General features: G+C 30.7%; 1 protein-coding gene across 1 annotated transcript; it reads left to right on the top strand.

The window, feature by feature from the left end:
* Window positions 1–872, top strand: LOC137821650 (stress-response A/B barrel domain-containing protein At5g22580). Its single transcript, XM_068626347.2, has 2 exons — window positions 1–217; window positions 507–872. The coding sequence occupies exons 1-2, from the start codon at window positions 18–20 to the stop codon at window positions 703–705; spliced, it is 399 nt and encodes a 132-aa protein (XP_068482448.2). The 5' UTR covers window positions 1–17; the 3' UTR covers window positions 706–872.
* Window positions 873–14,516: the final 13,644 nt, after the last annotated feature.

Below are 14,516 nucleotides of genomic sequence, written 5' to 3'. Positions count from 1 at the left end.
AGAAACTGTAATAGTTTATGCGTGCATGTTGTATAGGTTTGTGCATATATACGTGGTTGCTAGGAACTACTTTTATTCACAAGAGTTGTGTTGTAGCTATGGGAGATTTTAATCACTATGTGGTTGTTAAGTTCAAGGATGGTGTGGCAGTTGAAGAACTCATTCAAGGGTTGGAGAAGATGGTATCTGGAATTCATGAAGTCAAATCCTTTGAATGGTACAAAACCATAAATTGCAGTGCTTTGTTTCTTCTTTCTCTTAACACATGCTTTTCTGCATTCATATGACTGGTTAATAGTTGTGTGATTCTGGTATCTCAGTGGTCAATGATAACCTTTGAGATATAGTAAACAAAAAGCACAACCAACTACAGGTTGTATACAAGATCTTTAACCTTTTAGACTATTTTGGGCATATGCAGAATTTCACTTGATTTTTCCTTAACATTAACATTTAGTAAGCAATTCTACTGTACTTATTATGTGTATCACATGTTTGTATGACAGGGGAAAAGACATTGAAAGCCATGATATGCTAAGACAAGGTTTCACTCATGTGTTCTTGATGACATTCAATGGGAAAGAGGAGTTCAACACATTTCGGACTCATCCCAATCATATTGAGTTCTCTGGAGTGTTTTCACCCTCTATTGAGAAGATTGTGGTCCTGGATTTCCCATCAAAGCTTGTCAAAGCACCAGCATGATCCTCAACTCATTAAACTTTCCATCTTTCAAGTGCATGCATGTGTGCATCCTCTATTTGTAGTCTGATATGGTTGTTCCTAGTTCCTGCATGTTCTTCTGCAATTTCAACTTCATAATAAGCTCTTTTTTTTTCTCAATAAGAAAGTTCCAGCAGTTCAATTGGTTATTACTATGGAAAATGCTTCATGTAGATAAAAAATGTTGATCTAATACTATAAATTCGGATTTTTTATGAAACTTTGACAGTTATTCTCTGTTATTATTAAAATAAAATCGGTTTTTAACAATGGAGAAATGGTGTTAATGTGGTAAGTTTGCACAATTTTTATAATTTTAAAAAACAATTTCATTTATAACTTTAAAAAAAAATAATCTCATTTTAATAATAAAAGAGAAAAATTGTTCCACTCTTATCAAATACTCTGTAAATTCTCTCCATGTTTCTACAGCCAACACATTTTATAAGGCTTCCAATTTCCGAGACACTGACTACAAATCCAAAGAAGCACTCCTTTTACTTTGTTACTCACACAAGTAAAATACTGAAAAAATTTATTCATATTTTTTTAGCATAAATACTTTCATATTATTAAATAATCGGATTGTGATCCTCATAAGATTTTATATTGAGTTTGTTTTTCTTTTATTATTAAAATAATTACCCACATGCAATATTATAGTATTATTCCATTTTGTGGTGCCTAAAAATTCATGAATCATTGAACTTGTGAATTTCTTTGAAAGAAACTTGAGTTGCCAAATCATGGACTTGTGTTGCAACTTCCTCATCGCCAATTGAGATTCCATTCAAGAGTAGACTTCTCCTCTTTTTTTATTTATTTAGTATTAAAATAATTACACACATACAACACAATATTATTTCATTTTATTTTTTTTTGTGGTGCTCAAAAAAATTATGCACTGAACTTACGAACTTCATGAACATTCTATGTTTATCTTTTAATTTAAGTCCATACAAATTGATAAGGATTATATTAAGTCATGGTAAACATTCCCCGAACACAGTACACTAAAGGAAAAACACTATTTTTTAAAATCATTATATATATATATATATATATATTTTTTTTAATACTTGATTTTAATTTTCCATTATATGATATTAAATTTATAAATATCATGACCTGTATTATATTAAAGGTGACTTTCATGGAAAAATAATTTATCAACATTTATTATAATTTTATCTACTAAGTGCATCTCCCTCGTACAAGTGGGTGGGTGTAACTCCAATTATGTGAAAAGTTATAATGTGTCAATTTTTTATGAGTATGTATATGATATCTTGTGAATGAAGCTACAATTTTATAATTCAATCTTTTGTATATCAACATATTTGTGACACTCACCTCGATGGAGTCACAAAGTGTCATAATCCTTTTGTTACAATTTTTTATATTAGGGTGTTTCTCATATCTCTTGTAGTTGAATATTTAGTATAATTTATTCTACAGTTGAATCTCTGAACAACCATGTGGTTGCAACCACGTCCTTATTATTTGAACAAGGCGAGTTAGATAAAAGTAGCTAAAACTTTACTACATAAGTTTTAAGTATTTTTTTAAACTTTACTAATACAATAAATATATATATATATATATATATATATATTATTTCATATGTTAATGTTTACCTATACAAGGTGAAATGTAAAACCCGTCAACTTACCTATCCTTAAATATTTGATCTTTATTTGTTAATTTTTGAGTAATTCTTTATTGAGAAGTATGATAGTATCTCTAATTTAGTTCAAAGTCTTGTGCATAACATGAATTCACATCATGAGTATCACTAACTCAGTTGCACAAATTGAGGATCTTTATTTTGATATTAAACTTTAAGTTTCTCTAGATTAACCTCTACCTTAAACAATTCTTCATTAATAAGAATGAAAATGTGTTTAGTTTGATTTTACATATTGAGTGCCTCTAACTAGTCTACTATTTAAGAATATTTAATACAACCTCACACCTTGAGTATTTGTAGCTTGAACTTATTATGCTTTGAATATTTTTAAAAATAAAAAAACACAAAAGAATGCTTTGTTATAAAAAAATAATTGTTATTGGTTTATACTAAATATTATACATTGATATATAAAAAGTTAAGAACACTATCTTCTTAATTTAGCACCTTAAAGTGTACACCTTCTAATGAGTTAGACAATATCTTTTTGTCAAACAGTAACAAGTGTACATCTCTAATCAGTTAGAGAATAAAAGATTTTCCACCAATCTATTTATGATGAAAGGTCGGCACTAACCATCAAGCATCAATCTATTCACTAAACATTATGCATTAAGCTTTATAAAACAGTAATTATTATACAATGATGTCTATGTAAATTTTAAAGGTTATATAAAAATTAAGTATTTTACTTAAAATAAGTATTTAATAGTGTATTTCAATATTTATAAAAAAAACTAAACATGGTATAATGTGTTATATATAATCGACTAAAAAAGTTTTCATCTTTGTAGCAATCAAACATAACATATCATTCACCTGCTTAACAAAAAATACTATCTACTTAACAGAAAATACTATAATTATAATCATGAAAGACTTATTTTTTTTATCAGCAATACAAAAATAAATAAATAAAACCACTTTAGGGGTGATCAATCCATGTACAAAATTGCACAGAAACGAACAATTCCTCCTCTCAAAATCTTGCCACTAACTTCCTACTAGAACAAATGCAGTCTGATCAACCTAAATAAATCACTTATATTTAATCGAATACATACAAACCAGGGTATCCAGACACATGTCAGTAAATGAAAATTTCGGAATTTTACTTAGGATCAGGCCTTTAATTAGGATCAGACACATGTCATTTTACTTAGGATCAGGCCTTTAATTGAGCCATGGAGAAAATTTCGGAATGGTCAATCACTCCACCTTTAAAGATGTGTTTATTCCTATGTCTCCAAATCTCACTTACCATCGCAATATAGACATTTTCCAAAATTAAATTAACAAGTAGGTGTTTCATGTATATTAGACTATAGGAAATGTGAGACAAAAGTGTAATGAACAATCGAGCTGAGCCCTAACCACTTGAAGCAAAGGTTCCAAGCAAATGACTTGTTGTATCTACTCGAATCATGAAATACTTATGTATTTACTCATTATCATAAGTGTACATACTCCCAATTACGACCGGCGTACATTTAGACCAATAATCGCTCTTTTATTATAATATTTAAGGCACATAAATCAGACAATAATTGTACGTTCAATATTAAGACACATAAATCAGATTATGAATCTATTATAAGTTACTAACGATTATAGGTTACTGTTATAAAATCCATTTATATCTCATGATAATCATTCAATGTTTTTCTTAATGGTTTGAGTCCAACAAGCCCTAGAAATAGGTGGTGACTCTCTTAGTAAGAGGACACACTAAACCCTACGCCCTAAGCCAAATGCAGGAAAAATTGGAACGAGATTTGGCATCCCTAAGAAAGTAATATAGGGCAAAATTACTGGTACTGCATGATCATATAGATCGTAGGGACAACAACAACACCACTCAGGGTGACCAACAACACTTAGAGCATACCGCTGAATCCTGAAAGGTCCCCCCCCAAAAAACTCGAATCAGCAAGAGAGGTAGATATCTCGCACTCTGAACCAAAAAATCATCCTGGAAGGAAACCCCTTGACCCATTGATCAACCACACAATGAGGACCAACCTAAGGGGTTTTCATCCCTTCACGAATGAGGTTATGAGGGCCCAATTACCCAGAGATGGGGTTGGTCCAATCTAAAGAGATACTTGGGGACCTCAGATCTCGAGGCACATGTTAAGGCCTATATGACCCATACTCATCTATTCTCGAAGGACATGGATGTGCATTGTAGGATGTTTTCCACCACTATAACCGGGGTGACCTGGGAATGATACTACTCTCTACCCAGAAATTCGGTAGACTCATTCGGGTGACCTGGGAATGATACTACTTCGCTTTCTTGAACATTGAGTCGATTCATCTCTAACTCATGTTCCCTAAGCTTGCCAAACAAAGAAGTCATACTCAAGGATGTTCAATGTTTTGAAGAATCCAAATCCTTTGAAGGATGTTGAAGCCTCTGCTTTGCTTGATGTTGTTGTGCTGGTTTAAACTTTGTTCTGGGGTAGTTTAATGTTGTAATCCACCCTTAGATTAAATCTCAAGCAATTAGCATCTCAATCTTTATCAAAGTAAAATGTTTTTCAAACTAAGTTGAAACAACCGATTGTTTTGTCGAAACAACCGATTGTTTACACTTAGGTGTTTTGAGAAAGTTTGAAAACTGTTTTTGAATGGTGAAAACTGTTAAGTACCAAAACAACCGATTGATTCGAAGAAACAACCGATTGTTTGTTTTGGAACCATAACAAAAAAACTGTTTTCTTTGACTGAGCTTTAAATGCTTTAACTGAATACGCTCCAGTCATTAAATGCTTTGACCAATCTATTTTAAATGCAATTAAGAGTTTGTTAAAATTTGATAACAAACTATATCTTTGTATAATTTCAGAAAAACTGTGTTTAAGAAATAAGAATCTTGAGACAAAGTTTTTCACTGAGAGTTTTTCAAAGAGTTCTGAGATTGCTTAAGAGTTTAGAGATTGATCAAGGTGCTGGAATAGGATTCTACTTGTATTGATTTCAGATATTCATCTGTAACAAGTGTAATCTTTGTAAACTGTTGAACAATTCGTTTGTGTGTTTTGCGGAGATTGGCTGTGTGTTCTTGAGGTGTTCAAGATCAGCAATCTTAGTGTTGGCCAAAGAGAGTGTGTTTCTTGAAGGTGTTCAAGGTCATTCTCTTGGTTGTGGTGTAAGTGATCAAGTAGTGATTGCTTAGTGGATATCCTCAGGGTTTCTGAGAAGACTGGATGTAGCTCTAGTTTGGAGTGAACCAGTATAAACAACTGTGTACAATCTCTCTATCTCTAACTCTTTAATTTCAGTTTGTTTTTTGTTTGCTGGTATAAACAACCGATTGTTTCAAAGAAACAACCGATTATTTTTTCTAGTACTACAGTTTTTGCTTGCTGTTTTGGCTAACTGAATTGGTGAATCAATTGGTTTTTGAAATAAATTCATTCTAGCTTTGAAAAGTTTGCGAAAACCCCTTTAAACAATTCACCCCCCTCTAGTTTAAAGCCATCTTTTCTAACAGCAGTTACCTTAGGTTGCCATGCTTTATCAAGACATTTCAAAATCTTGATGTTTAGCTCTTCCTTTTCAAAGGTCTTGTCAAGGCTCATGAGATGATTGATGATGTGCGTGAATCTTTTCTGCACTTCAGCAATTGTTTCACCTTTGAGCATTCTGAACATCTCATACTCTTGGATTAGAGTATGTTTCCTAGCTCTCTTCACCTCATTTGTACCTTCATGAGTTACCTCCAAGGTGTCCCACATTTCTTTTGCAGATTTGCATTGAGAGACCCTGAAAAACTCATCTGAATTCAAAGCAAGAGGTTATTATGTTTTTAGCAATGCAATCAAATTTGGCCTTCTTGCTTTCAGAATCAGTCCATCGAGACCAAGACTTTTCAATGGAAGATCCATCTTTTTCAAACTTTGGGACAAAAGGACCCCCAAAAGGTAGTCTATCAGCCATTTAAAAACAGTTTTAGGATCAACTTGAATAACTTTCAGGAACCAAGCTCTTGATGCCAATTGTTAGAATGCATGGCTTTAAACTAGAGGGGGTGAATTGTTTAAAGAGGGTTTTCGCAAACTTTCAAGCCAAGAATGAAATTACTTTGAGAAACAAATGATAAGAAATTCAGTTTGCCAAAACACAAAGCAAAAACAACAGCACCAGAAAAACAATCGGTTGTTTCACAAAAACAATCAATTGTTTATACCAGTTTGCAAATATTAAAACTGAATTTAAAGAGATTAAGGATAAAGAGAATGCACACAGATGTTTATACTAGTTCACTCTAAACCCAGAGCTACATCCAGTCTTCTCAGAAACCACTGAGGAATTCCACTAAGCAATCAAACCTAGATCACTTACACCACAACCAAAGAAGTGACCTTGATCCCCTCAAGACACACACTCCTCTTGGTCAACACACCAACACTAAGAATGCTGATCTTGATCCCCTCAAGAACACACAACGCTTCTCAACAAACACACAAGGTTTCTTCAACAGATACAAGATTTACATTTGTTACAAAATGAAATCTGAAATCAATACAAGAGAAAATTCTATCTCACACACTTTGATCAAACTCAATCTCTAAACAATCTCAACTCTTTCAAAATCTGTCCAATCTCAAAATCTGTGAAAAACTCAAATCTATTTTTCTATTTGTAAAACAAAGTTTTTGTTTGTTATCAAATCTTATCAAACTATTAATTGCATTTAAAGATTGGTCAAAACATTAAAAACTGGAGCGTAAACAGTTAGAAAATCATTTAATGCTCAGTCAAAGCACAAACCATTTTTTTGTTAAGATACCAAAACAAACAATCGGTTGTTTCCACGAATCAATCGGTTGTTTTGGTTTTGACAGCAAGTCAACCATAAAAACAGTTTTCAACCTTTTCTAAAAACACTTAAGTATAAAACAATCGGTTGTTTCGACAAAACAACATGTTGTTTTTCACTTAGCTTGAAAAACACTTTTCTTTTAAAAGGATTGAGAGTGCTTATGCTTTGGATTCAATCAATAGTGGATTACATATTAAATCTACCCCAGATCCTATCTAAAGGACAACTCAACAACAGCAAGCACAACCAGCCTTCATTATCCTTCAAAGGGTTTGGATTCTTCAAAGCTTGAACACCACTTGGTTCAACATATAGCACGAATGAGTGTTTTAAGGTAAGGGATCTTCTAGAGGAGTTGGTCCAATCAGGGGTCTTAAACCACTTCATGTAGTAGACTGGGTCAGGAAGGAGGCCGCAAAGCATAGAACAACTCATCGGTAAGTGGCAAGTTTATTCCAAGAATGTGGAACATAACCCATTTAAAGGTGTACTATAGTTGAAAACCGAGAACTTGTACTCTTTTTCCTTTGTTGGGATTTTTACCCTAAGGAGGGTTTTACCAAGCAAGGTTTTAATGAGGCAAGCTCGGCATAATAAATTCCCTTTTTTTTCGGTATAATCCCGTCAAGTTCAATCAATAACTAAAATCACTCACCTAAGAGCACAACAAAAATAAAGTTCAATCAAGAGCACAACAACTCACTCAACAAAAATAATACAAATTCAATCAATAACTAAAAACGCTCAACCAAGAGCACAACCACATGCTCAACCAAGAGCAAAACAAAATAATGCAAGTTCAACCAAGAACTAAAAACACTCAACCAATAGCACAACAACTCGTTCAGCTAAGAGTGAAGCAAAATAATGCAAGTTCAATCAAGAAATAAAAACCCTCAACCAAGAGCACTACAACTCGTTCAACCAAGAGTGCAGCAAAAATAATACAAGTTCAATCAAGAACTACAAACGCTCAACCAAGAACACGACAACACGCTCAACCAAGAGCAAAGCAAAATAAGAAAAGTTCAATAAAGAACGAAACATGTTCAACCATGAACATAGTTATAAACCAAATCCAAACGGGTCCTAACTGAATTCGTTCATCCTTCAAATTGATCTTCTCATATTTCGAGTTGGGGGGACTTATGTACATACCCCCAATTACGATCGGGTACATTCAGACCAATAACCACTCATTTAATATAATATTTAAGGCACATAAATCAGACAATAATTGTCTATTTAATATTATATTTAAGACACATAAATCATACCATAAATCGGTTATAAGTTACTAGCGGTTCTAGGTTACTGTTATAAAATCCATTTATATCTCATGATAACCATTCAATGTTTTTCTTAATAGTTTGAGTCCAACAAAACCTATAAATAGGTGATGACTCTCTTACTAAGAGGACACTCTGAGGACACACTAAACTTTATTCTATACTCTTAGCTCTTTGTTAAGAATTTATCATTTGTGCTCCTACTGACTTAAGCATCGAAGAGTCTTTCGCAGGTGAACATCTCCCTCTCATCGGAGACCAACTAAAAACTCGTTCCCCGAGGAACACACCGTCCTCATCGAGGTACCCTCCGAGTCCATTTTTGGTAGGAACATTTGAATGTTCTGATCTCAAGTTCAAGAGATAGCATCGCTAGGATCAATCACCGTATCTGACTTTAGAGGTTAGTGTTCCATCACGTTTTTTTTTCCTTAAAAGACCTCTCGGTGGGTTGGAGGAGGAAGACATATATAAACTGTCATTGGTCTTAACTCCTGAGTGAAGTGAAAATATATTGGCAGGACCATAACAATAAAAAATATCTTTATATAAATTATTATCAATTAAAATCAGATAATCTTTTCTAATAATATTTAAATAAATCAATTGTAATATTTAAATAAATCAATTGTAACAAGTGGATTGTTATCATATATTAATACCTCGTTTTTTTAATCTTTAATATAATATAAATGATAATAAATTTTAAAAAAATATTATTTACTTTTTATCATATTAATAATAATTAGCAAAAGCTTATATAGTATTGTTTCTACTAAAAGTAATATCATTTCGTACTGATACTTATTGGTTTTTAATCGGTTATTGACCTGAGTGTCTACAACTTTTCTATTTGAAGATTTTAAGGTTCCTAGGTGCGATTCTTAAGAACTTCTATAATGTACACTTCAGTTTCATCCTTTCCAACGTGATTTTCTTTTGTTTGGTTATTAAGGGAATAACCATGATAGTTTGAAAATATCATAGGTATTTTCATTTCTCTTCCAACTTTTTTGTGTGTCTTTTCATGGAGTTATGCAATTTATTTAAGATAAAGTTAGAGTAAAACAATTCCACTAAAAGTAAGCAGTGCAATTAAAAAAAATTATACCAATAATATTGAAGTATGTATTAATTGTAATATTACTTTTTTTAAGTTTATCTTTAGCTTCTTTTTTTATTTGATCTATTTTCTGTTTTGTTAATCTTTTCTTACTCTTACAACCTAAAGATAGCACTTATTCTTTCTTCTATTACCTCTTTTTTCTATCTTTATCTTCTTTTCCACCCTCTCAATCTGTCTCTTTCTTCCTCTTCTTTAAGAATTTTTCACTCAACATCTTCCTTTTACTTTTTAGGTCAAGTTGGGAACCTTTTTCCCTTTTAGTCTCCTTATCAAACTACTATGTCAGTCTTAACAGAGGTGCACTAACACCAATCTATGAATATGAGGAGTCCAAAAAAAAGTTATTTTTCATAATTTTCTAAGAAAAAATATTATTTTCTTAACAAGGAAGTTACCTTTCTTTGTTATATTAAAATTAAAATTTGTACCCTTATTTGTTATTTTTTTTTAACTTTGATATATTAAAAACTAATTTACATATTTGGATGTTAAAATTATTTTTTATTATTATCATTATGGATTCACAAAAAATGTCACTACTCTTTATACCCATTATTCTTTATTTTCAATATATATTTTGAGTAGAATATAATTAATGACATATGTGGTAATTAGTGAGATGTGCTCTCATACAACTAAAAGTTTTACATCAATTAGAATTAACTAAGTTTATACACACTTCATTATCTTAATATATATATATATATATATATATATATATTATCTCGTACTCACGTGCAACATTGATCATTGCTCACTTGGAAATAAAATTATGCACATTTTTGGTTCTCTAAATGTATGAACCTATGCATATATTTGGGGTTATTGATTGATGTAGTGAAGAATTCAATGGTAGAATAAAGAGGTGGGGTGAAGACATGGGTCAAGACATGCATTTGCCATTGCCTTGCCTTAAAAAGCATAAACACCAAATCTACTTTAGTAGGGTATGAAATGATTATCAATGGTGAAAAACATTGAACATGCAAAAATCCAATGACCAATTGGAGATAATAACACAACTTTTTGGAAGGATGGTCTACTAAAGCAATGACAACCTAAAACAAAGTAAATTTTCTAATTTATCTTTTTATTAACCTTTATTTATTTCATTTCATTCTTTTAACTTTTAGCATTCAACCTATTAGTCCTTTGTTTTTAGTTCTATTCAACTTTCTGATATTAATGCTAAGTCCAATAAATTTTTCCTTTCATTACTTTTTCTTAGATTTTTGTTTTAAAGAATTTCAATCTTCTGCGTGTTATTATTGACACTTCCTGAAATAATTTGACTTTTTTTTTTTGCCTTTTCCTATTATTATTATTATTCATTGCATTCACATATTCGGAGGAGAAAACAAAGTATTAGGATTTATTAGGATTTGTTATTATATTCATTAGAAATTTGTGAGCATCATATATCATAACACTACGAAAAAAATCATTAAATAACAACTAAAATTAAATCATTAAATAACAACTAAAATTAAAGATAAAAATAATTAGTCACTATATTAACTAAATTAGATATTATTTTAGATACTAAAAATTTATTTGTATTTAAAGTGGTTTTTATTATTAGTAAAAGAATCTAAATTGGTATCTAAATTAGCTACCAAGATTTTAAGTACTAATATTTTAGATTCTAAATTGGTTTGAATTAGTCTTTTAGAAACTAATTTAGAATATAAAATATTAGTAGTTAAAACCTTAGTAGCTAATGGTTAGATACTAATTTAAAAACTACTTTATAATTTTTTTTATTAATAATAGAAACTACTTCAAATACCAATAAATTTTTTAGTCTCTAAAATGGTCTCTAGTTTATTCCAATAGTAATTAATTATTTTGGTCTCCAAAATTAGTTGCAATTTAATTATTTTCTTGTAGTGTAAGGATATTTAACAATATTCATTGTTTATACTATAAGAATAAATGGTTTTGGTGTCAGACACAAATTAAAAAAAAAATTATGCTAAGTGTAATTAACATTTTTTACATTGAATAGTGTGTACGTGTCAGACACACGTATTAGACATCGACACTCGTAGAACACGTATCGATGAAGTGTCTAATTCAAAAAGTATTTGTTGAATTTCTGATAATTCTAACACGGTTCTAACACAATTTTAAAAATGAGAAATACATTAATTTTCTAAAAACTCAAACTTATTGTATAAATTTTTATTATGGTTATAAAAATAAGGAACAAATCCTTTTGAACCATTCATGAGAAACATCTTTTTGCTAGAAAAAAAATTAAAACATATTTGTGCATATAAATCTTTATTGTCAATTTATATAATTCATAAATATGTAATATATGTAGGAACTAATTGAAGAAAATAAGAGACAAAAGGTTGTAGCAACTGATTGAACATAATTCACTACAAAAAAACGTATATAATGCGGCGGTTATTTTTGCCAAAACTGACGTTTTTAACCGCCGTATTATACGTATGTGGCGGTACCGCGTACCGCCAGAATTCTTGTCGTCACAAAGTTTAATGTGGCGGTTAATTGAGAACCGTTGTAGCAGACGCCATATTATGCATTGTATAAAGTGGCGGTTTTAAGCGTGTAATTAGCGTCAGTTATAAATGTCGTAATTTTAAAACTGGGTAAACCAATTTCAATGTAAATAACGACAATTTTAAACGCCACTTAATACGGTATAATATGACATTTATAATAACCATTACCATTATTGTAATTAGAATAATAAATATTTAATTTTATTTTTAATATTTTTAATAATTTATTCAATTATGTTCTTATAATTAAATTTTTCATAATATAATTAAACTTTATATTATAAATAAATTTCTTATCACAATTTAATTTCATAATATAATTAAATCATAACACAAATTAATTTCATAATATAATTAAACTTGAAAAATATTAATAATTGAATGATAGAAACATATCAATAAAAAAATGACCTCATTCATTCATTAAGAGAACAAAGTTGATAATGTCAAAGGAATCAAAATGATAACATTAAATTGTCAAAATATCAATATTCATATTTGAACATATTACAAGTCACGTCCTAATTTGTCTTGTTGCCTCCACTTGATCCTATAATATTTTGGTTTGGTGATGGAACATCACTTCCAACATCTGGTGCCTGAAATAAATAAAATATGTTTTAAGTTAATTTTTAATTTTTAAAAAATAAATGAAAATAATACTATAATGAAGACAAATATGTAGGGAATTATATACGCAGATGTGCAAGGAATTATACAAATGGATGGACTATATCAAATATGAAAAAGTTATGCACCATGATTGCTAGAAATGTAGCACTGTTAATACAAGAGAAACAATGATAGTCCACCCAAAAGTAAAAGTGAAACAAATATTATAATTATAAATTTATTACCTGAAATGTGATTCAAAACTTCCAAGATGCTCTAAGAAACAATTTCGAATAGACAAAGGTAAAAAAAATGTTAAAATTAGTCTAACAAAAATAATAATAAAACATACTTTTGAAACATTGTCCACCTTCACAATTATAGTAATAAAACATGTGTACAGTGATATCACAAGAAAACAAATATATATACTTAAATTATGGAGCTAAAAAGAAAGTAGAAAGAGATTATGAGAATGATATATATAATTGATATAAGTTGCACATAATCTTGTAAGATATATAGATTAGCACCTCTACCCTAAAAAGACAGATTAAAAAACTGTTGTAGTATATATCACTAGTGCAGAAACATAAAACAAATGCGGCTATTTCGAATTTATAAATGCGGTTTTACAACCGCATTTGATCAACACGCAATTGTAAATCAAGAAATATAAATGCGGCTATATAGCCGCATTTATAAATACCATTTACAAGTGCGGTTATTTGCTTTAACCGCACTTGTATATGCCAAATCATTAAAAAAAAATTAAAAATTTTAAAACATCGTTAATCTTGTGTGAAGCCAACGTTGATGAAGAGTCACGGGAGCGAACAACGGTGGCAGCAGCAGAAGCGACGGCGGACAGGGAAGCAGCAACGGAGCAAACCAAAAAATCCACAAGAAACCACGAATACAATGAAAGAGTGCTCCGAGACACCAATGCAAGGAAAAACACATATATAAGAAAAACGAAAAACATTTATGCATATATTTGTGAAGATGAAGAGGAAGAAAGAGAGTTCAAAAACTTACATTGCACAAATGGAATGCAGATGCAGCAGAAGAACTCAGAGTGCGAACGCGAAACAAAGGCAAAGACGAGAAATAAAGTTTGAAATTGTGTGTGGCGCGCTTCAAAATTTAAGGTAAAAAATGATTTACAAATGCGGTTAAAGGTAAAACCGCATTCGTAAATCAAAAAATTTTGATTTACGAATGCGGTTATTTGAATAACCGCATTCGTAAATCAAGCACTTTGATTTACAAGTGCGGTTATACAAATAACCGCATTCGTAAATAAAGTGCTTTGATTTACGAATGCGGTTATTCAAATAACCGCATTCGTAAATCAAAATAATTTCAAAAATGCCACCGCGTTTTTTACGAAAGCGGGTAACGCAAAAGCCGCACTAAATAAAGCGTATCCTTTTCTTCTTTTTGCACTAGTGTATCATTATCCATTATAAATATTCTACTCTCAGAAAGGAACTTTAGATATGCTAACTAGAAATAATTATTCACAATTTACATTTCGGATAATTGCACAAACAACTAACATGCGACAGTCTATCATAAACTCCTCAAATTCTAGAAAATTTTATTCCACTGAATTGAAGAGCTACGAGAGCAGCTGAAAGTTCTTATTTACAAGTCAGTAAAACTCACAAAATCATGGCTATTAGAACGGTTAGACACGATTTAAAAG

This window comes from Phaseolus vulgaris, chromosome 11, assembly GCF_051622355.1.
Source record: "Phaseolus vulgaris cultivar YP4 chromosome 11, ASM5162235v1, whole genome shotgun sequence".
NCBI lineage: Eukaryota > Viridiplantae > Streptophyta > Magnoliopsida > Fabales > Fabaceae > Phaseolus > Phaseolus vulgaris.
This window is presented reverse-complemented; position numbering and strand designations above follow the sequence as displayed.